Raw genomic sequence first — 23,723 nt, 5'->3', positions numbered from 1 at the left:
CAAATGAGCACTAAAATCACAAATAAAATTATTCTGAATATCATTACATTACATTAGTGATTTTTATACCACGATTACCTTGCGGTTCAAGGCGGATTACAGAAGAGGATTTGTGGACATGTCCAGAGGTGTTACAGAGTAGAGCGGGTTACTTCAGAGGATTGAAATGTTTCATACGGTGTTAGTTAGTCTTCATGGATTTCTTGAATAGCAGGGTTTTTATTTCTTTTCTGAAAGTTTTATAGTCTGGGGTCGCGATTAGTAGATTGGAGAGTTGGTGGTCTAGTTTTGCTGCCTGTGTGGCTAGAAGGCCATCGTACAGTTTGATGTCTCTGATTGGAGGGTATGTGAATGGTGTCTGGGTTCTCCTGTATCTGGTTGTGGTAGTTTGGATTAGGCGGTTGTTCAAGTAGACTGGGCTGTCACCATTTATGGATTTAAATAATAGACAGTAGAATTTAAATAGTATTCTTGCTTGAATTAAGAGCCAGTGTGAGTCGAGGTATGCCTCAGTGATGTGGTTGTGTTTTCTTAGTGAATAGATTAGTCTCATGGCTGTGTTTTGTACTGTTTGTAGTTGTTTTATCATTGTTGTGAGGCAGGAGAGATAGAGGATGTTGCAGTAATCAAGGAGACCTAGGACTAGGGACTGGATCATGAGCTGGAATTGTTTCTGTTGAAGAATTTTCGAACTTGCCATAGGTTTCTCATGACCGCAAATGATTTCTGTATTGTTTTGTTGATTTGTGGTTGCATGGTGCAGCATCTGTCTATCATCATTCCCAGAAGTTTTAAAGTGGGTTGAATGGGATATGTGATTGAGTTTATTACTAGTGCGTTTTTACTGCACATGGTTCCCTTCATAAATCAGCAAAAGCTTTCTGAAAGAAAAATGCTTTGAGAGCTTTTTGAAAGGAAAGAAACAGAGGAATCTGACGTATTGCACCAGGAAGTGCATTCCACAGCCTAGGGCCCATGACACTGAAAACCCTAGAAAGGATTGCAACTTTGTTGATAGCATGCAGAGATGGATGGATGTTAGTAGAATGCATGCCTCTGTTGTTACTACATGTATTATATGATGTTACATATTCTTTTATATTGGCCAACAGTTTAATTATAAGTACCATTGCTTAGTTATTTAAAATACTGAACATTTTATGGCTTCGTGATACCCTTGAGGGACTAGTCCAAAAGAAATACTTATTTTTCTTCCATCTCTATCTACTGTTTCTGGACTGGTCAGGACTAAAGGAAAGAAATTGATCAGGCAAGACCTAATTTTACCCTACTTTTAGGTGCTAATTTATAGAATTGTTACCTAGATGTTTGTAGTGTTTTATAGAGCCTCATAAGAGGCCCTACTCCATGGAGTTTAGTCAACACAGAAATAGTCTAACTGCAAGCTCATTCCCTCCCTGTTAGTTTCCATAGATAGACAATGTTGTGTATAAATTTCTACAACTTTCTTCTTTCCATATTTTTTTTTCTTAATTTTAGCCCAAACTGGCAACTAATGCAGAACTTTCCAAAAAGCTCCAGGCCAAGAATATTCTAGCAACCTCAACATTTAGCAAGGGTCCCCGAGGGAAGGTTCCTAGTCTAGCCGCAGACACGAAATTGGCATCGGCTACACCAAACCAAGTCAAAGCAGAGACAGGAAAGGTGGTGACCCCTGCAAAGGCTGCTGGGATTGAAAAGGGAGAGAGTTCTGTGAGCAGCGACTCATCTGATAGCGAGGAAGAGGAAGCGGCGCAAAAGGTGTGTCACTTTGGGTAGTGTGATTGGGGGCAATTTCTCCAAGTGGGTTAGTGTGTGTGCTGTGATTGCCTATTGCTGTGTTTGTGACGGGTTACTGGTCAATGTTAGATACTTGTGACTGAATCTTTTATTCTGCCTGATAAAGTTCACCTATTGTATATGTGATTTTATTGGGATTTATTAACTTCCTTTTCATGAAGAGATTCACCCAAAGCAGTTTACAATACATTGGATGGTACTCTTAAGTATTTTTCCTATCAACCCTGGCAGACTCACAATCTAACTGTGATACCTGAGGCAGTGGATGGTTAAATGACTTGCTTAGAGTCACAGGGAGCAGGCTGGGATCGAACTCGCAACCTCAGGGTGCTGAGGCAGCAGCTGTAACTAGGCTACTCCTCCCCTCCATTAATCCTGATGCCAGGGCTAAATTTAATGTTAGGTTTTCAAGATCCTACATGGCATTCTTCCTCCCCTAATCCCACTATCCTGGAATTCTTCGAGACCTGACACTACCAGATCTGCCCACATACTCAAACTATCTTTCCCCTCGTTAAAAGGCGCCATGTATGCAGGTAAATTAGGGAAATCCCTTATCTTCAAATTCACTGAGCTTTGGAATAACCTCCCTGCCCCGCTGAGGAACCTAGGCTCATTCCAATTATTCCGAAAGCATCTGAAAACCTGACTTTTCTCCAAAACGTAACGTTATCTATTTAAAATGTAAAGCTAGTTATCCTCTTCAAAACCTCTAATTTCTTATTATGTCCTTCCCTCATTTATTGAATTTACCTGTAAACCGTTCCAAGCTCTATCTTTATGGAGATGATGCGGTATACAAACTTATGGTTTAGTTTAGTTTAGTTGGATTATACCTTCCAAGTTGCCTACCAATGTATATTTGATGGTTTGCTAGTTGTTATTGGGTGTGAGTGTATAACTAGCTTTTTATATATATACTAGTCTTTAAGCACGTTACATTAACGGGTGCTAGAATATATGTATGTCTGTCTTTCTTTCTTTCTGTCTCACTCCCTGCCCTTGTGTCTTTCTTCTTTTCTTTCTGTCTCCCTCCCTCCTATTATTTGTCTTTCTTTCTATTTGTCTCTCTTTCTGCCCCCTATGCAGCATTTATGTCAAGCCCGTTACATTAACGGGTGCTAGAATAGATGTGTCTGTCTGTGTTTCTTTATCTCTCCTTGGCTGCTGTCTGTATCTTTCTGTCACCCCCTTCCCTCCCCCCCCGAGCAAAGCTGTCTGCCCCCAGCACCCACCTCCCCCCAAATGTCTCTCCATGGCCCTATTCTGTCTTCCCCCCCAGAGCAAAGCTGTCTGCCCCCAGCACCCACCTCCCCCCAAATGTCTCTCCATGCCCCTATTCTGTCTTCCCCCCCCAAAGCAAAGCTGTCTGTCCCCTTTCCCTATCTCTCCATGGCCCCTTCTGTCTCCCCCCAGCACACCCCTCCCCCCAAAGTAGCCCCATATCCCTCTCCATGGCTGTTTGCCCCAAGCACACCCCTCCCCCCAAAGCAGCCCCCTTTCCCTCTCCCGCTGACTCTCTCTCTGGCCCCCTTTTTCTGTCTGTCTTTCTGTCCCTCTCCCTGCCCCTGTCATTTTCCCCATTTCCCTGTGCAGCAGCAATAGCATTTCCCTCCTATTCCCTCAAATCCTAGCAGTAGCAGGATTTTCAGCCACTCCCCCTTTCCCTTTTCTTACCTTCTCTTCCCTGCTCCGTTCGGCCCCTCCCCCTTCTTTTACTGGCGTTGTCGATCCGGCCTGCTCCTGACCCACCCACCGCCGACAAACCTCGGGACTCCAGCCGCGTAGGCAGCACTTTAAACACGCTGCTTAGCGGCCTTCAACTGGCGATTTCCTCTGCCGCGTCTGTCTCCGATGATGTCATCAGAGACCCGGCAGAGAAGGGCGCGAAGCAGCGTGTTTATAGTGCTGCCTATGTTCGAGAGAGGAGCCAGGGGTGAGGAAGGCCGCCGCAGTTGTGTACCTGTTTTTTTTTATTTGAAAGCCGCCACCGCAGACTCGGATAGAGTCCTTGGGCCCCCCCTTCCCTTCCCTTGTAAGTCGGCGATTCAAGCAGCCTGTGCAGCAGTCTTCACACGCTGCTTCGGGTCCTTCTACTGCGCTTATTTGCTCTGCCGTGTCTCTGATGACATCATCAGAGACGCGGCAGAGCAAATCAGGGCAGTAGAAGGGCCTGAAGCAGCGTGTGAAGACTGCTGCACAGGCTTCTTGAATCGCCGGGTAGGTATTCGGGTCAGCGGCAAGGGAAGGGGGGTGAGCGGCAAAGAACTCCTCTGGTCTGTTGCGCGGAGGGCGGCCCGGCTCGATTTATTGATTCGTTGGGGGGGGGGGGATTCGCTGTGTTGGGGGGAAGGGTAGGCAGACGCGGGGACCGTCCAGTTCGAGAGAGGAGCCGGGGGTGAGGAAGGCCGCCGCAGCTATGGAAATTTTTTTTTTATTTGAAAGCCGCCGCCAGGGCCGCGCATGCGCAATCGTGTTTCCGCGACGGGATCAGGGAGCACGATTTTTTTAGTGCGCATGCGCATCCTACCATTTTATTATATTAGATATATATATATGATGAGAACTAAGACTAAAAGAAGGCATTTCACAAATTAGGTTCTGCCTGGTCTTGTCCCACTCCCTTCCCATATATTTAAACTCTGTGCTTGGTGTTGCTTTAAAATGGTGACCATGGCATTTAAAGTTATACCCGGATGGTTGGTGCTGAGCTAAACCCAAATTCTGGCACTGAATATCAAGTATAAAAGCAGTCACCAGAAATTATTTAGGCACCACCAATGTTCAATATGGCGTACCTGGAAAAAATGTTGGCTCTGTTTCCAGACCAACCTGCTACTGTTTGGAGAGACAAATGCAGAAAGCACAAAGAGCCTTCAAGGATGGGTTGGTATTTGAAAGACCCAACATGGGCCGTGTTTCAGCAAAGCACCTGCGTCAGGGGTTGTAATAACTGCGATCAGTATTGACGCGTGCTTCTTCCGTAATCAGCAGGCGATACCATCACAAGGCTGCCAGGCTCACTAGTGAAGGCTGAATTCTCAAACTTTACAACCAAGTCATAAAGATTGATTTGGCTGCTTTAACCATTGCATGTGTTGGTATCACTTGCCGATCATTGAAGAAGTAATTGTTAAGACCATGATTGCAATTATCACGACCCCTAACGTAAGCGCTTTGCTGAGACATAACTTGTGTTGGGTCCGTTGATAAACTGTAAATACCAACCAATTTTTGAAGGCTTATGTTTTCTGCATTTGTCTTGGTTTCCGGTTTTGGATTCCCTCTTTTCTGTTCATCTATCTGGATAGAGCCAGGACAGTCGGTGAGGAATTTTAGCAGCATTATCCAGATAATGCCATTAAAAATCTAATTCTTGCCTAAGTGAGCACACTTATCTGGGTAAGAGCTGCTTAATATTGGGATGATAATTTTTCTGGACTTGTTTGTATTGATGATGATAATAATTTTATTCTTACATACCGAAAAAGTTCTAGGCGGGTTCACAACTAGGTGAGCTAATACATGGGATACAGATAAAATACAAATTAGAATAATGGACTTAAAAACAGATAAAGACAGAAAAGCATTTACAATATAATGCAGAAAATACCGGCATGGCAGGGAAAGAAGTAATACATAGAACAGATAAAATACATCAAGTTGAATATAAGGAACTTGATTGAAAAAATGAAGCAGAATGCATTAAGATATCAACCTATCAAAGAGTTGAGTCTTTAACAATTTTCTAAAATCAAGATAGGAAGAGACCTCTAACATAATTTTTTTTTATTTTATTTTGACTCTAGCTCAAGCCATCTCCTAAACCTTGGCAAGTCAAATCGGCACCAGGGAAGAATTCTCTATCAGCCCCAGTTTCTAACAAGCTTGCTAAAGGGAAAATTTCAGCAGCAGCTACACCAAACCTGGCCAAAGCAGGTCAAAGAAAGGTGGTGACCTCTGCAAAGGCTGCTGGGATTGTGACGCAGACACAAGAGAGCAGCAGTGACAGCAGTGATGTCTCTAACAGTGATGAGGAATTTCAGAAGGTAATTTGAGCGACTTGGATTATGTCTTGCATCGGTTCTCAGAGTGCAGAGGCATTCTTAGGTGCTGAGAAACATCAGTCCAGAGACATCACTGACTGGAAGCCAATTGAAGTGACTACTTAGAGGGAAGCTGCTTGATTAGGTACAGCATTCCCCCTAAAAAAAAAAAAATAGCTTTCTAGACTCACCTAACCATGATCAAAGGGTAGTATCCAGTGCTCATTAGTGAGTGGCAGCATCCCATCAAACTGAGGACCACTTAGTGGCCTACATCTAGAGCCATCTTGGTCAGATATCATCCTTCCACCCTTAGGAAAATTTGAATACATAGAGATGATGGCAGATAAAGACCCGAATGGTCCATCCAGTCTGCCCAACCTGATTCAATTTAAATTTTTTTTCTTCTTCTTAGCTATTTCTGGGCAAGAATCCAAAGCTCTGCCCGGTACTGTGCTTAGGTTCCGACTACTGAAGTCTACGTCAAAGCTCACTCCAGCCCATCTACACCATCCCAACCATTGAAGCCCTCCCCAGCCCAACCTCCACCAAACGGCCATATACAGACACAGACCGTGCAAGTCTGCCCGGTACTAGCCTTAGTGCTTCAATATTTACTATTATTTTCTAATTCTAGATCCTCTGTTTATCCCAGTTTTTTTTATCTCCGTCACCGTTTTCCTCTCCACCACCTCTCTCGAAATACTTGTGCCCTGTCTCTCCAGCTAGGCAGGCATCCTACTCTCCTCTCCCTTTCATGTATCGAAATATCGATCTACCCAGTCGGGCCCATTTCCCAGATGATCAGCCAGTCACTCTTCTACCTGCTGACCAACTCCAGGCATCCCTCATCCCCTACTTCTTGGTGAGTTCATTTTTGTCCAGTGCTCCAAATCACTGCCGGATTTAAATAACTGCTGCTCGCTGGCATCATGTGGTCATTTGACTGCCATTGAGTTTGACCTGTGCTGTGCCTGAATTCAAATTATCCTCAAAATCTTGTGATTTCTTAAGATTAACATTATTCAAAAACTTGAGAACTGTCTGGTGCTAGAAAATAGGGCTTGATGCAAGGGCTAGGGCTGCTCTTCATGGACTTTTTTGTGAAGTAAAGAGGCAAACAGTGGCTTAGTAATGGGGGGGAGGGGGAGTTCCGCCCGGGTGCCATGTTGGTGGGGGCACCAACACTCCTCCTCTTCTCTGCATCCCGCTTCTTCCCACTCCTCCCCTCCCCCCTTCCCTCATACCTCTAGTTGTTCACTACTGCGAGCAGCAACTTCAACGTGCTCCTCGCAACCGTGCTCGTCTCTCCCGCTGACGTCAATTCCAGGTGCCGCGCATAGGAAGTGATGTTGGAGAGAGAGCCGACGGGGTCGCAATGAGCACGTACGGGGGGGGGGGGGAGGGCAGAGTTTCTTAAAATCAGGATTATCCCAAAAACCCTACTTGGCTGGTGGTCCTCCAGGACAGGGTTGGGAAACACTGATTTAGCTTACATGTTTACAGTGGTAGCTCGAGGTGAATTATATAGGGGAACACTTGGTATACAATCTAGGTTTGTAGCTGAAGGAAAGGGGATGGAATTTGGTATACTGCCTTTCTGTGGTTACAATCAAAGTAGTTTATTATATACAGGGACTTATTTTATACCTGGTTCAATGGAGGGTTAAATGACTTTTGGAAAGTCACAAGGTACCACAGTGGGATTTGAATTAGGCTTCCCTGATGGTCAGGCCAGCGCTGCAAATCCATTTTTTTGGCCAAGCTGCCCATTTTAGGGGTGAGCGACTGTCCTTAAAGCAAGAGCCTGAGAGAATAGTGAGGAGTCTACAGGGTTCCCCACAGCATGGCATCTGCTAGAGAAGGGTGGGGACTTTGTAAGCCAGTGTCGAAGATGGCTGGAATTTTTGACTCCCACTAGATTCAAGTATTTTTTTTTTTTAATTGGTTGAAATGATTGCCCACTTCTAGCAGGGTAAGATAGCCTTGGTCTGTTTTGAGTTTATAGGATCCCCTGGGCTCTTCTTTAGCCATTGTAGTCCGTGCAATTGGACAATCAATCTTTAGTAGTTAAGGGAGTCCTGTAAGGAAAGTTTGCCATACTAACAACTAAGCTCTTCAATCCATTCTCGCCTTTTGAGAGACATTGAGTAAGAGACATACTGTATATACATATATTTTTATATGTATTGTATGTATGTATGTATGCATATGAAACAATGGAAGTTTAAATGACTTGCCCAAAGTCACAAGGAGCAACACTCAGATTTGGACTGGACATGGTTGACCGTCAGCCCCGTAAGGAGAGTGAACTAAGATGGATTAGGATCCAGGAGTTCCAGGATGTTAGCTTGCTGCTCTAACCAAGGGCAACCCTTGTGATGTCAGCAACCCTTGTGATGTCAGGTGCAGGGTTGTGGCGAGAGAGGGATTGCTACATCACCTACATCTCTGAGCTCTCAGGAAGCATTGTGAAGGTCCTGGTCCACCGCTGTGCTGGCCATAGCATGGGTGCCATGGTGGCGCATAGAATTCAGAACCCTATGCGGGTCTGGCACTTTCTTCCCGCGCAAATTTTTCTTTTGTTTTGTTTATTTGCTGGGCTACACAGCCAAGAGCCAACAAACGGCGTTACTCAAGTCACAATGGCACCTATGCACCTTCTGTTACTGATTATTCAGGTAGGCTTTAGTCTGTCCCTGCGCTCTATAGTATGAGCTGGGTTGAGAGTTAGCATCACCAGCACAGAGGGGTTAAGCAGAAGAACAGGCCTTTGGTACCGTTGAACTTGGGTCCCAAGAGGCAGAGCAAAGCTAGCAGTGCCACCTTGAGTCAGGCACTGGGAGCAAGGCAGGCCTTCTTCATCGATGGAATCCGGTACTGAGAGATGGAGCAAAGCTTCAGCAATGGCCAAATGCTGGCAGGATCTTGGTAGAGCAAGTATTCAGTGCCAACAGAGGTTTATATGGTGGAACCAGTACGGCCTTTCTTGTGGCCATACCTTTGGTGCCAGAGCTCCCTAGAGTATACAGTTCTCTGTACCAACTTAGGAGATATGGCTTGCAGTCAAGGGTGAAGATTCTTTGGGGTCATCAGGAATAGGGATCCACTGCCTGAAGGTAAAACCCCAGTAGGTCCAGGTTGGAAAATGATGTTTGTTTGTGGATTACACAAGCAGAGTGTAGTGCAGACTGATCCCAGGCGTGCTCTGGATTGTGCTCCTATCCTGTGGCATCTCAAGATGGCTGACTTGGAGACAACGAGGCGATGTCTGCAGAGGAGAAACAGCAGATACTGTTCTGTGATCTGATTTTTTGATGTCCTGATGTTGCTACGGAGACGCAACAAGGCACTCTACTTCTTGGTGCACTGTAGTTGAGTTCTGGGTTGTAGGTGAGAGCCCAGCAAGGAATGTCTGAGCGAAGCATTGCCTACAAAACAGGAATGGACCCATGCCATGCAGAAGATCTGCGTATCTGGCTGCCTGTTACAGGCTTAGAGCGGAAAATATACCAGAAGGAATGAGGTCATGGCCCCCACATTCAATGAACAAGAAGTGTCCAAGTATGGCTAGAGTTGCTGTTGGATCCACATGACTGACAAGCCAAGTCCTTGCTGATTGCCAGGGGCTGCTCCTTGTGGAAATACAAAGAAAAATAAGAGAGATATACTTTAAGGAGGGGGTGGAGAAGGTAAAGCAAAATAAAATGAGAGCAAGAGGGCAATGGGGGAGGGCTACATCTTCTGCTTTTATCTTTCCAGATGAGAGAAGTAGATTTTGGTTTCATGTCAGTCTGTTCTTTTTACTTATGGACTGCGTTTAATCTCATTCCGGATGGTTTAAAAAAGATTCTCTCTTTGGGACTACAGCCTCAGGTCTAGACCTGAAGCTCCCCCACCCCACCCCCAACGTGCCATGCTGCACATAGAACAGTAACACCCCCCCCCCCCCCCGGACAGGCATCCACCACAAATCTTGCATGAATCCAAAAGATCTCCAACTGAGGAGTCCATCTATGCTCTTTTTAATCAAAACCAAGGGGTTTTGAGGCAGATAAGAGTCTTTTAAAATCAAATCAGGAAATCCAAGATTAACTGCCGCAATAGTGATTTTGGCACCTAAAATTGCCATTGGAAGCAAAAATAAAATACCAAAAACTCAGAGAAGGGGTTTTTTGGGGGAGGTGGGGGGACCCTGTCCCTAGCCTTAGAAACCTTTAAAATTAATGATTAAGGATCCTCCCCCCCAAAAAAAAAAAAAATTTCTGTAGGTTGCAACATCCTTACTGTGCAATGCTGGGAGCTGCTAACAGAGTAGCTCTAGTCAGAATGATGAAATTTCTGCCTCAGACAAGTCTGACAAAGGAAAACTGCCTTGTTTCTTTGGACTGTTGTTTGCTCTCCCAGAGGGACTGGACCCTCAGACCCCCAACGGAACCCACATGACGACGTGGGGGGAGGAAAGTAGTTGGCCCAATCCTAGTACAAAACCGCCACGGAAGTCGCACACAGCCTGCGCTCGAGCCTGCTGCGGACAAAACCTGGAGTGAGCCTGCTCCCATGAAAATGGTCCCCGAGCCGCCAGACTGTTAATGCAGGCCGATCACGCAGGAATCATGCAAAGCATGTGCCTGTGGGCTACAGAGCTCTGCCATGAGTGTATCTTCTTGCAGCCAGCGATGTTTCAGGGGAACTGAGAGCTTCTGCAGCATCAAAAGCTTCACATACAGGAGTAAAACCCGAAAAATAAAATAAATGTGAGAAGAACAGAAGTACCTACAACTTTGCTGTAGAGAGTAAGCCAGGAAATCTAGCACAGCCCAGAGAGGAGGAGTAACTGAAGAATATGTAAATTAGGCTCTCTACAGACTTTGCAGTAAAGGAGGAAAAATACCCATTTGTCAGGACTGATATTCCTGTTGCACTAGAATTCAGGTTGTGGGGTGGTAAGCAGCAGTAATGTTAGGAAATTATTTTTCAGAGAGGGTGGTTTCATGCCTGGAATTCCCTCCTGAGGGAGGTGGTTGAGATGAAAACATTGACAGAATTCAAAAAAGCACACAGAGGATCTCTAATTAGAAAACAAATGGTATAAAATGAAGCACTATGGTTGGTACTGGGCAGACTTGCACGGTCTGTGTCCTATATATGGCAATTTGATTTAGGAAGGACTGGGGAGAGCTTCGACGGAAACTCAAGTAATTTAGAACATGAGGACAGTGCTGGGCAGACTTCTGTCTATATCCCGCAAATGACAAGATGGTTTAGATAGGCTGGAGTGAGCTTCTACGGCAACTCCAATAGTTGGAACCTAAGGACCGTACCGGGCGGACTTCGACAGTCTATGTCCCAGAAATATCAAAGAAAAAAAGACAATCATGAATTTATAGGTGGTGTGACTATTAGGCGTGTGACTATTAGACTGTATCTGCTGTCATTTACTATATTAATAATAATAAAGCTTATATACTGGTTATCGGATAGAAAACAGAGTAGGGTTAAATGGTCATTTTTCTCAATGGAGGAGAGTAAACAGTGGAGTGCCGCAGGGGTTTGTAACTGGTACTGATGCTATTTAACTTATTTATAAATGATCTGAAAATTGAAACGACGAGTGAGGTGATTAAATTTGCAGATGACACTAAACTGTTCAAAGTTGTTAAAACGCATGGGGATTGTGAAAAATTGCAGGCGGACCTTAGGAAATTGGAAGACTGGGCGTCCAAGTGGCAGATGAAATTTAATGTGGACAAATGCAAAGTGATGCACGTTGGGAAGAATAACCTGATTCACAGTTACTGGATGCTAGGGTCCACCTTGGGGATTAGCACCCAAGAAAAGGATCTGGGTGTCATCGTAGACAATACGATGAAACCTTCCACCCAATGTGCGGCAGCGGCGGCAGCCAAAAAAGCAAACGGAATGCTAGGAATTATTAAAAAAGGGATGGTTAACAAGACTAAGAATGTTATAGTGCCCCTGTATCGCTCCATGGTGCAACATCATCTGGAGTATTGCGTTCAGTTCTGGTCTCCTTATCTCAAGAAAGATATAGTGGCACTAGAAAAGGTTCAAAGAAGAACAACCAAGATGATAAAGGTGATGGAACACCTCTCGTATGAGGAAAGACTAAAACGGTTAAGGCTCTTCAGCTTGGAAAAGAGACGGCTGAGAGGAGTTATGATTGAAGTCTACAAAATCCTGAGTGGAGTAGAACGGGTACAGGTGGATCAATTTTTCACTCTGTCAAAAATTGCAAAGATTAGGGAACACTCAATGAAATTACAGGGAAATACTTTTAAAACCAATTGGAGGAAATTTTCTTTCACTCAGAGAATAGTTAAGCTCTGGAACACATTGCCAGAGGATGTGGTAAGAGTGGATAGCCTAGCTGGTTTTAAGAAAGGTTTGGACAAGTTCTGGAGGAAAAGTTCATAGTTTGTTATTGAGAAAGACATGGGGGAGGTGGAATATGTCAGCTATCTCCCAGCACTATGGAAGGAGAGGTGAGAGGTGCTCCGGGAGAGAATGCCATCTGTTTTGGGGAATTAAAAAGACTGCAGAAAATAGATATGGAGGCGCTCTGGCAGGCCATATCTATCATGGACGCCAACCTTAAGTTGAGTTTTTCTGTTATCAAATCTGACTATGGGACTATTTACTCTAAAGTAGAACAGCAAGGAGTGTGTCTGTCTGACTTAACTAAAAAATTGGAGGAACAAGAAGAAAATTTAAAGGAAATTAAAACTGTACAAATGGAAATGGTTAAAGAAAGATCATTTATTTCCCGTAAGTTGGAGAACTTTGAAAATTCTTTGAGGAAGAACAATTTAAGACTTTTGAATTTTCCTAAATGTCCCGTCATTTCACCTGTTGAGATGGCGAGAAAATATTTTCAAGAGGTTCTTTCCATTCCATTGGAAAATTTACCTCCAATTGTGAGGGCTTATTATCTGACCTTAAAGAAACCTCAAGGAGAATCTACAGCTGTTGAAGATCCGAAAGAAAATTTGGACATGAATTTGTCTTCATTTCTAGAAAGTTCCCTTGAGGTGGTAACTGACAGAACTACTTTGTTGCTGACATTGGCTTTGGAAAGTGATAGGGAATATATTCTTCGTTTGTATTTCCGACATATTAATGATAAGTTTTTGGGCTCTAATGTGAGAATTTTTCCAGATTTGGCTCAGAAAACCCAGAAGCGAAGGAAAGAATTCTTGGCCCTAAGGCCAAGAGTCCTAGCTCTTGGGGCTACTTTTTTGGTTAAATTTCCAGCAAAATGTTATATTACCTATCAGAGTAAGAATTTTCTTTTTTTTGAGCCCAAACAGCTTTTAGATTTTATTGGACCAAAAGAAAGGTTGGAATCTTAGTCCAATGATAAATGACCTACCATCCGGCTGTAGTTAGGGTTACCTAGGCCGTTACTTTAGTAAGAGTTATATTTCTAATTCTGAAAATTTCCTTTCTTGATCTTTAAAATTGTGGACTAAATAATAGTTAATGTTTCCATTGCATCTGATTGTATAATTAGGTGATTTCTTTTTGTTTGCTTGCTTGATTGTTTCCGATCTTTTTCAAGTTATGTATGCTTGATTAAATTTAAAAGGTTATAAATAAAAAATGAAAAAAAAGAGAAAGACATGGGGGAAGCCACTGCTTGCCCTGGATCGGTAGCATGGAATATTGCTACACCTTGGGTTTTGGCCAGGTACTAGTGACCTGGATTGGCCACTGTGAGAACGGGCTACTGGGCTTGATGGACCTTTGGTCTGACCCAGTAAGGCTATTCTTATGTTCTTAAGCCCTTCGTGTAACCATCAGGGCAGTTTACAAAATTCAATAAAAAAAAAAAAAGGAAAGGAACTACAAATTCAAAAAGTTAAAGTTAGTATGAAAGTAGGAGACAAACCTGAGAGAATAAGAAAAAGATGGACACCATATCCTGTGTTTCATGCTGATATCATTTCTTCACCATGGTTTAGATTGAGAAGGGAGAGAGTGAGATTAGAGGAAAAGTCTGGTGACAATGAAACTGCCTTTTTCTATCTAGATCCAGCACTCTGGAACTCCATCCTACATGATGACGTCATGATCAGAATCATAATGTAATAAAATTGGGACCGAAATCTTGTCAGAGTAGACTTAGGAAAGGGAAGAGAGACGGGACGGATTTGATATACAGGTGCACAACTGGCACCCCTGGTTCCACAACCCTGCTGGACTAACCGTTCTGCCAAGCCAACGGTTAGTCACCTTTCTAACACACTCTTATCCCACTAGTTATGCTAGAATCTTAAATTAAACTAAGAATCTCACAAATTCAAGGTAGGGCCAGCAGAAAATGCATTTTAAAGAATCCACGTGAGTGCGGCTGCATTCAACGCGATCTATAGGCCTCCCAGTAAACTGGTCTGGTGGGCGCAGGACTTTGAATTTCCTGCCCTTAATTTTGTCCGAGCTAAAGGAGGTGCTGGACCATCCGTTGCCGGAAAATTGGTGTACCTGTACTGCCTTTTTTTTTGTACCTTGCGCAACGGTTAAGTGACTTATTGAAAGTGACGAGTAGCTGCATTGGGAATCAAACCCAGTTCTCCTGGTTCTCAGGCCTCTGCACTAACCATTAGGCTACTCTGGTTATCGAGCCTCGGGGTGTTTAGCTTATTTTGAACATCTTGTCTAAATTACTAGTCTGAACTTTTTTTGCTAGTGACCATAGAAAGTTATTGTGTTCAATTTTTTTTTTTTTTTTTCTCTTTTATAGATTGGGGGGTTGTCTTATTTATAAACCACTTTTTATTATTCTGAAAGAAAGCTAAGTAAATATATGAATAAACATATAATTGTATTTTTTTCTTTCCATATTTTTTAATCTTAATTTTAGCTCAGACCAGCAGCACTTTACAAAACATTCCAGGCCAATATAACAGTGAAGGATATTTCAATGGCAACAGTGCCAAGCACGATTTTCCAAGAGCAAATTTCTAGCCCAGCTGCAGACACAAAATCAACATATACTACAACAAACCAAGCCAAAGCAGGGACAGAAAAGGCCGTGACACTTGCGCAGACTGCTGAGATTGAAAAGGGAGAGAGTTCTGTCAGCAATGAGAGCTCTGATAGTGAGGAAGAGGAGGAGGAGGAGGAAGCACAGCAGGTGTGTTTTAGTGACTTAAGCTAGTGTGCTTTGCACAATGACTCTTATGGGATTTTGGATAAATAGGACAACATTCTGTAAATAGATAGCACTAAGTTCTATTCTATAAATGGCACTCAAAGTTGAGCGTCATTTAAAGAACAGCGCTTAACACCGCGGTCCACACACAGATTTAGGTACACGGATGTATACCAAATGCAACCTGGTGTACATCTTCATGCCTAAATTTGTCATGGATCTGCCTTATTCTGCAATAGAATGACACGGTGACAAAATTCATCACTGTTCCTGTCCCCACGGATAACCGCGGGTAACCATCTCCATGTCATTCTTTAAGGAGAGAGGGAAGAATCAGAGTATGAAAGGGCACAACTGTTGACCCTCATGCCTTGCATTGAAGAATGCTGCTGTAGAAGGACTGAGGTTGAGAAAGCCACTAAAGAATGACAGCATCTGGTATCCAAAGCAGATATTGTGATGTCATAATGCCTCATTCCACCAATGCCTAAGAGCCAGTCACATCAGTGATGTCACAATGGCTTCATTATTCTCGACTTGGCTCAAATAAGAATCAGAGTATGAATGGCCACAACCACTGACCCGCAAGCTTTGCTCTGAAGAATGCTGGTGTAGAAGGACTGAGGTTGAAACAGACACTACAGAATGACAGTCTCTGGTATCCAGAGCAGATATTGTGGTGTCATAATGCCTCATTCCACCAGTGCCTAAGAACCAATCACATTGGTGATGTCATAATGGCTTCATTATCCTTGGCTCACATAAGAATCAGAGTATGAATGGCCACAACCACTGACCCGCAAGCTTTGCTCTGAAGAATGCTGGTGTAGAAGGACCGAGGTTGAAACAGACACTACAGAATGACAGTCTCTGGTATCCAGAGCAGATATTGTGATGTCATAATGACTCATTCCACCAATGCCTAAGAGCCAATCACATCAGTCAAGTTTCAAGTTTTATTTATATTTGATTAATCGCTTAATTAAAATTGTTTCTAAGCGAGTTACAATATATAAAAGTGACATATAATTAAACATAATACTAAAATACACAATGGCTTCATTAGCCTATACTTGGCTCAAATAAGAATCAGAGTATAAATGGGCCCAGCCACTGACCCTCAGACCTTGCATTGAAGAATACTGGTGTAGAAGGACTGAGGCTGAGATAGACACCAAAGAATGACATGGGATTGTTTCCTGCAGTTCCGCGGGAACGGTGATGAATTTTGCACCATGTCATTCTCTATTCTGCAATACTGCATGCAAATTTTAGGAGTGCTCCTGACCTGCCCATGCCCCTCCCACTGCCATGCCTCCTTTTGGATCCATGTAGATATTTGTTTGTTTGGTTTGGTAATGGTCACTTCTTATGACCCAGTCTAGAGCACTATTACCGTATTTTCACGCATATAACGCGTGCGTTGTACACGATTTTACAAACCGTGCATAACCTTGCGCGTTATACGCGTGAGCGCGTTTTACAACTTTTTTTTTCAATCCGATCGGCATCTCCCCTGCGAACTGGCATCCTCCCCCCCCCCCGCTCGTGTCACCCCCCCCTCCCCCGCGATCCTACATCCCCCTAGCACCAAACATCTCTTATTTGGGCACCGGCACCAGCACCAATGCACAGGACGTGCCAGTGCCCGAAGATCCTCCCTCGTTGGTTTGGGCTGGGCTGGGCGGTGCGGTGCAGGAGAGATCCTCTTTCTTCCTGCGCTGGGCTGTTCTAGGCTTTGAGCATTTGCGCATGCTCAAAGCCTTCTGGTCTCGCTCTCCATCATCCTACTTATACGCACATGTTTATACCAAATCAGTTGTCCTATATATGTACACATGTAATACTGGGATTACTATTGGAGCTAAATGCACTGTACACTTTTTATATACCTCTTAAGAAGGTTGGCCTTAATAAAGCTGATCTAATAAAGCTGATCTAAAGATTTTTAGTGCAAGCTGGCGAGGTAAGTACTCTGACACTCATAGGAATTCTATAAGCGTTGGAGCATTTACCGCACCAGCCCACGCTAAAAACCTCTAGCGCAGCTTGATAAATGGGGCCATATTACAGTACATAGTCTGTCATTATTATTTTTTTAATCAATTTTCAATTGCAATCAAGTTATCACTTGTACAGAAAGATAAAAGTTAAGCAACAAATAAAGAACAGTATAAATTATATCCTACTAATCCATTAATTCGATATAACTTAATATAGCTTAACTTTAACTCAAGTCCTCAATAAGAACCAAGATGTAGAATCAGCGAGATAATAACAAAGAAATAAAGATAAAGATTTTCGGTTATTAGCTGAGACAGGAAATCAAAATCTACGAGTGCTTCATGTATCCACTCCTTTTTTCAGGCGAGCAGTTGACAAGGATAATCTCAAGCTTTTAGAGAATGACGTAGGAACACAATTTGTCCTCTTCTCTAGGGCCTCTATCCCCACCCTACGGGTTATCTGTGGTTACCCATCCTCATGTCATTCTTTGCTTTACATCACACCACATCAATGTAATCAGAATTTTTGTTTCCTGTTTCTAGATTAACCACAATGCCTCTTCTTATCCTGTAATTCTGTTGCTTTAATGTTATCGTTAACATACAATCCCGCCACTCCTTTGTTTCTTCTATCCTCCTCTTCCTAAACAAATTATATCCTTGTATTACTAAATCCTTGTCATGGTTTTCTGTGAACCATATCTGTGACGGCCACGAAATCCAATTCAGCCTCCTCGACATAGATGAAAGCAATCTCTATGGCATTTTGTGTTTTGGGATCTCTTAATACTTTTTCTAGAAATCATCTGCAGCTTGAGTTCTTTGTTTGCATTGATGTATTTTGATTTTGATTTAAACCTCTGCAATTTAAGGCAACAGCAGGGCAGATTTCGACAACCCCAGTTTCTGTGAAGAGTACTCAAGGGAAAGATTCGACTCCAGCTGAAGATACAAAATCAGCAGCAGTTACACCCGAGCTTGCCAAAGGAGGTAAAGGTAAAGGGAGGAGAGAAGCTGATATGCACGGACGGGGAGAGGGACCTTGGGGTGATAGTGTCCGAAGATCTAAAGGCAAAAAAACAGTGTGACAAGGCAGTGGCTGCTGCCAGAAGGATGCTGGGCTGTATAAAGAGAGGCGTAGCCAGTAGAAGGAAGAAGGTGTTGATGCCCCTGTACAGGTCGTTGGTAAGGCCCCACTTGGAGTATTGTGTTAAGTTTTGGAGACTGTATCTGGCAAAGGACGTAAGAAGGCTTGAAGCGGTCCAGAGGAGGGCGACGAAAATGATAGGAGGCTTGCGCCAGAAGACATATGAGGAGAGACTGGAAGCCCTGAATATGTATATCCTAGAGGAAAGGAGAGACAGGGGAGATATGATTCAGACGTTCAAATACTTGAAGGGTATTAACGTAGAACAAAATCTTTTCCAGAGAAAGGAAAATAGTAAAACCAGAGGACATAATTTGAGGTTGAGGGATGGTAGATTCAAAGGCAATGTTAGGAAATTCTACTTTACAGAGAGGGTGGTGGATGCCTGGAATGTGCTCCCGAGAGAGGTGGTGGAGAGTAAAACTGTGACTGAGTTCAAAGAAGCGTGGGATGAACACAGAGGATCTAGAATCAGAAAATAATATTAAAAATTGAACTAAGGCCAGTACTGAGCAGACTTGCATGGTCTGTGTCTGTATATGGCCTTTTGGTGGAGGATGAGCTGGGGATGGCTTCAATGGCTGGGAGGGTGTAGATGGGCTGGAGTAGGATTTAACGGAGATTTTGGCAGTTGGAACCCAAGCACAGTACTGGGTAGAGCTTTGGATTCTTGCCCAGAAATAGCTAAGAAGAAAAAATTTAAATTGAATCAGGTTGGGCAGACTGGATGGACCATTCGGGTCTTTATCTGCCGTCATCTACTATGTTACTATGAATGTCCATGACCCCTGCAGAGGCTGCTGGGAATGGGACAGAGAGCAGCAGTGACAGTAGCGATGACTCGGACTTTGAGAAGGAGACCAAGAAGGTACAAGTACAGCATTTGGAGTTTATCCATGCAGATGACTGGTGTTCCTATGAGGCAAGAGCAAAGTGGAAATGTCCAATCAGATTGGTGCACAAAAAAGTGTCTTTCAATTCATCTGATAAATCCAATGGTCTTTATTAATCCAAATTAGCTCATGCATCCAAAGCAACTCAACATGATCATGTTTCGGCCACCCGGCCTGCATCAGGAGTCTTTGAGTATCAAATAGTCTCAAATGGTCTAAAGCAAAACGAACAAACCGTTGCTCCGAATCTGTAACACCACAGAATAACACAGCTTTGCAAAGCTGTGGTGTTACAGATTCGGAGCAACGGTTTGTTCGTTTTGCTTTAGACCATTTGAGACTATTTGATACCCAAAGACTCCTAAGACTCCTGATGCAGGCCGGGTGGCCGAAACATGATCATGTCGAGTCGTTGAGTTGCTTTGGATGCATGAGCTTATTTGGATTAATAAAGACCATTGGATTTATCAGATGAGTTGAAAGACACTTTTTTGTGCACCAATCTGATTGGACATTTCCACTTTGCTCTTGCCTGTTTGATTTTGTGGAATTGCTTCCCCTGTTTTATTGTGGTGTTCCTATGAGGTCATAATTCTGCTGCTACTACTACAGTTGATGCTTGCAGCTTTACCAAGCTAGCCAGGGCGGTCCAGGCTTATTAGGCACTGTAAAACATAGAAATTTGACAGCAGATAAAGACTAAATGGCCCATCTAGTCTGCCCATCTGCAGCATCCGCTATCTCCTTTCTGTAGGCTAAGGCTCTTTACACCTGTATTGTGGAGTCATAGAGCATTATTATTATAGACTAAGGCTCTTACCACTATCATTGTGAGGTCATGGAGCTTTATGGTTATAGAAACATGATGGCAGATAAAATCCAAATAGCCCATCCAGTGACTATCCAGAGAATCCACCATCATCATCTCTCCCTAAGATATAAGATATCCCACATGCCTGTCCCATGTTTTCTTGAATTCAAACAGCCCTTTTGTGGGGAACCATTGCATCTCCATTCTTTGGATTGTTCTTTTTTCCCTGGATTATATATATATAAATAAATACACAAATTTCATCCATAGTTACAAGACGGTTCAAAATTCCCACAGGATTCCACCAAAAATGGTTGCCCTGGATCGGTAGCATGGAATGTTGCTACTCTTTGGGTTTTAGCTGGGTACTAGTGACCTGAATTGGCCACAGTGAGGACAGGCTACTGGGCTAGATGGACCATTGGTCTGACCCAGTAAGGCTGTTGTTTTGTTCTAGTAGATTGTGAGGCAACTACTCATCATGCTTCTGGTCAGTATTGAGACATTTGGAAACCCATTTGGCTGAGAGCTTTCTCGTATCTAAAATCTTGTAAATAATATAGCCTACTCATTCTGAGGATATCTCTTTATCTTTATAGTGGATATACAGCAGACCCTCAATATTCGTGGGGTTAGGGGCAGAGCCGGCTCACGAACATTGAAATATCGCGGATAACTTTTAGGGCTGGCTCTGACCCACTCCCGCTTCCCTCCTGCGTCCCAGAACTTCCCCAGACCTTGCCTGATGGTCTAGCACAGGGGTGCCCAATACGTCGATCGCGATCGACAGGTCGCTCGCTCAGGTGACCCCAGTCGATCGCAGAGCGGGTTCCTTTCTTTCCTTCTATTTTTTCTCCTCCTGACTGGCCTGCCTCTTGAAGAACGCCAGCCAATCAGAGTGCTGGAAGGGCGGGGTGAAGGTCGGTGGCGTACCAAGAGGGGGGCGGTCCACCCCGGGTGCACAGCCGGCCAGATCCGGGTCCTCCTGCCCTTCCTTTCCCCCAATCCGCGCTCGGGGCTCGCACCTGCCTAGTCTGTGCCGCTGCCCAAATGGTGCTGTTGGTTCTTGCGAGACTCGCGGGAGTTGACTGCACCATTCGAGCGGCGGTGCAGGACCAGGCAGACGCGCTCGGGGTTCGCGTCTGGATTTCACTTCCGGCACAGATGGGGGAGCCTGCCGAGCTGACACCATTCGGGCAGCACGAGACCAGGCAGGCACGCTCGGGGCTCACACCTGCCTATTACTGCCGCTGCAGATGGAGACTTGGGCAGCTGTCCAGCAGGGAAGGCTGCCGATGCAGCGCAGGACCGCCAGGATTGCATCAAGGTACCGGGGGTGAGGGGATGTTTAAAATATCAGGATAGCCATCTAGGGAGGGAGGGAGGGATTTTAAAAGGTACTGAGGGTGAGGAGATGTTTAAAATACCAGGTTAGCCGTCTAGGGAGGGAAGGAGGGATTTTAAAAAGTACAGGGGTTATGATTAAAAAAGGTACTGGGGGTATGTAGGGGGATGGTTTAGGGTACGAGAGGGGTATGGGGCCTGCCTGTCACTAGGTCTGCCTGCCTTCCCTGTGCCCTGTCCCTGCCTAGCGGCAGTGGTTTGGGGGAGGGCAGGGAGACAGAAGGAAAGAAGGGAAACAGAAAAAAAGAAATGGGGCATGAAGAGAGAAAAAAAAGGGAGGCAGGGAGAAAGAAAGGGAAGGGAGAGAGGAAGAAAAAGTTGGGGCAGGGAATGAGGTCTGGAGGAGAGGAATCATACAGGCTGAAAGAAGGGAAGAAAGATTGGATGCACAGTCATAAGAAGAAAGTGCAACCAGAGACTCATGAACACCAGACAACAAGGTAGGAAAAATTATTTTATTTTAAATTTAGTGATCAAAATGTGTCTGAATTTATATCTTCTGTCTATATTTTTCACTATGGCCCCCTTTTACTAAACCGCAATAGCGGTTTTTAGCGCAGGGAGCCTATGAGCGTTGAGAGCAGCGCTGGGCATTCAGTGCAGCTCCCTGCGCTAAAAGCTGCTATTGTGGTTTAGTAAAAACGGGGGGGGGGGGGGGATATATTTGTCTATTTTTGTATGGTTGTTACTGAGGTGACAGTGCATAAAGTCATCTGCCTTGACTTCTTTGAAAAACCCCCGGAATAGGAATGATAATTAACATTTTCTCAGCGTACAGTGTGCTTTGTGGTTTTTTTTAATTTTATTGTTGGTAGATCATTTTGACTTGGTCATTTTAAAAGTAGCTCACAAGCCCAAAAAGTGTGGGCACCCCTGGTCTAGCATCTCGAGACTACAACGGGAACTCACGGCAGCCATTTTGATGACGGCTCTGCATGGGACAGAAGAGTAGGATGATCAATCCTGTCCCACGTTGCCACTAGACCACCAGGTAAGGTCTGGGGAAGATCTAGGATGCAGTATTTCTTAAAAAAAAAAATTGCGAATAATCGAATTCGCAGGTACTGAAACCCTGGATTCGGAGGGGGTACTGTATTTAAATTGGCATCCATGTTTTCTGGAACTTGTCACTTGAGTTGGTATCCCAAAAATTTCTTCATCTTCTAAACTAAACTAAACTAAGCCTTAAGTTTATATACCGCGTCATCTCCACAGAAGTGGAGCTCGACACGGTTTACAGGAATTAAAAACAAAGAAAGGAACTCCAATGGAAGGAAGGAGGGTTTGGTAAGTAGGAAGGTGAGGGGGGAAGGGAGGGGGAAGTTACATTTTGGCGAAAAGCCAGGTTTTCAGATGTTTTCTGAAGTGTTCTCCAATGTTCTGTTTTAAATGCAGCAACCAAGTTCTCGACTGTGGAGTAGGAAGAGCACTTATCCGTTAACATAACTGACTTATCATAAATTTGTTGCAGGTAAACAACAAAAATTTGCCTTGATTACTCATGAAACAAAAGATATCCACAAAATGTGTATTCTATCTGAGGAATAAATTAGGACACCCTATACCCTAATAGCTAGTGTTACCCCCTTTGGCTGAAATAACTGCAGTGAGACGCTTCTTGTATCCATCTACCAGTCTCTGACATCGGTCTGAGAAAAGTTTGGCCCACTCCTCAATGCAAAATTCTTTCAGCTGTGAGATGTTTGAGAGGTTTCTTGCATGTACAGCCCGTTTTAAATCATCCCACAGCATCTCAATGGGATTAATATCAGGGCTTTGACTCGGCCACTCCAGGACTCTCCGTTTCTTAGTTTTCAGCCAATCCTTGGCTGATTTTACTGGTATGTTTTGGGTCATTGTCGTGTTGCAGGGCCCAGTTCCGCTTCAGCTTTAATTTTCTTTCAGATGGTCTCGCATGCTCCTCAAGCACCCTCTGATACATGGTAGAATTCATGGTGGATTCTATGATGGTGAGCTGGCCAGGACTTGCTGCAGCAAAGCATCCCCAAACCATGACACTTCCACCTCCATGCTTCACAGTTGGTATGAGGTTCTTTTCCTGGAATGCTGTTATTTGGTGTATGCCAAAACATGTCCTCTTTTCTGGTGTCCAAATTTTAGACTCATTTGTCCATGGAACACTATTCCAATAGTCCTGGTGTTTGTCTACGTTCTCTCTGGCAAACTTCAGTCTGGCCTTGATGTTTCTCTTAGAGAGCAAAGGTTTCCTCCTTGCACACCTCCCATGCAAGTTCAATTTGTGCAGTCTCTTTCAGATTGTAGAGGCATGCACTTTCACATCAACAGTAGCAAGAGCCTGGTGTAGGTCCCGTGATGACATTTTAGAGTTTTGGGAGACTTCTTTTAGCATTTTGCGGTCTGCTCTGGGGGTCAACATGCTTGGACAGCCAGACCTGGGCATGTTGGCAGTTTTTTTGGAA

The 23,723-nt window shown here is 44.0% G+C and overlaps 1 protein-coding gene across 9 annotated transcripts in view; it reads left to right on the top strand.

Moving 5' to 3' along the window:
• Window positions 1-23,723, top strand: part of TCOF1 (treacle ribosome biogenesis factor 1) — a 145,603-nt gene that overhangs the window by 68,701 nt on the left and 53,179 nt on the right. For 8 of the 9 annotated variants that reach the window (XM_033927390.1, XM_033927393.1, XM_033927388.1 and 5 more), the window contains 2 exons: window positions 1,501-1,761; window positions 5,610-5,849. In XM_033927390.1, coding sequence (XP_033783281.1) covers window positions 1,501-1,761; window positions 5,610-5,849 — 501 coding nt within the window. The remainder of the gene's footprint in view (window positions 1-1,500; window positions 1,762-5,609; window positions 5,850-23,723) is intronic. The other variant, XM_033927392.1, reaches the window with a different exon arrangement.

Source organism: Geotrypetes seraphini, chromosome 18 (genome assembly GCF_902459505.1).
Source record: "Geotrypetes seraphini chromosome 18, aGeoSer1.1, whole genome shotgun sequence".
Taxonomy (NCBI): Eukaryota; Metazoa; Chordata; class Amphibia; order Gymnophiona; family Dermophiidae; genus Geotrypetes; species Geotrypetes seraphini.
The sequence above is the reverse complement of the archived record's forward strand: the minus strand, read 5'-3'. Positions and strand labels throughout refer to the sequence as shown.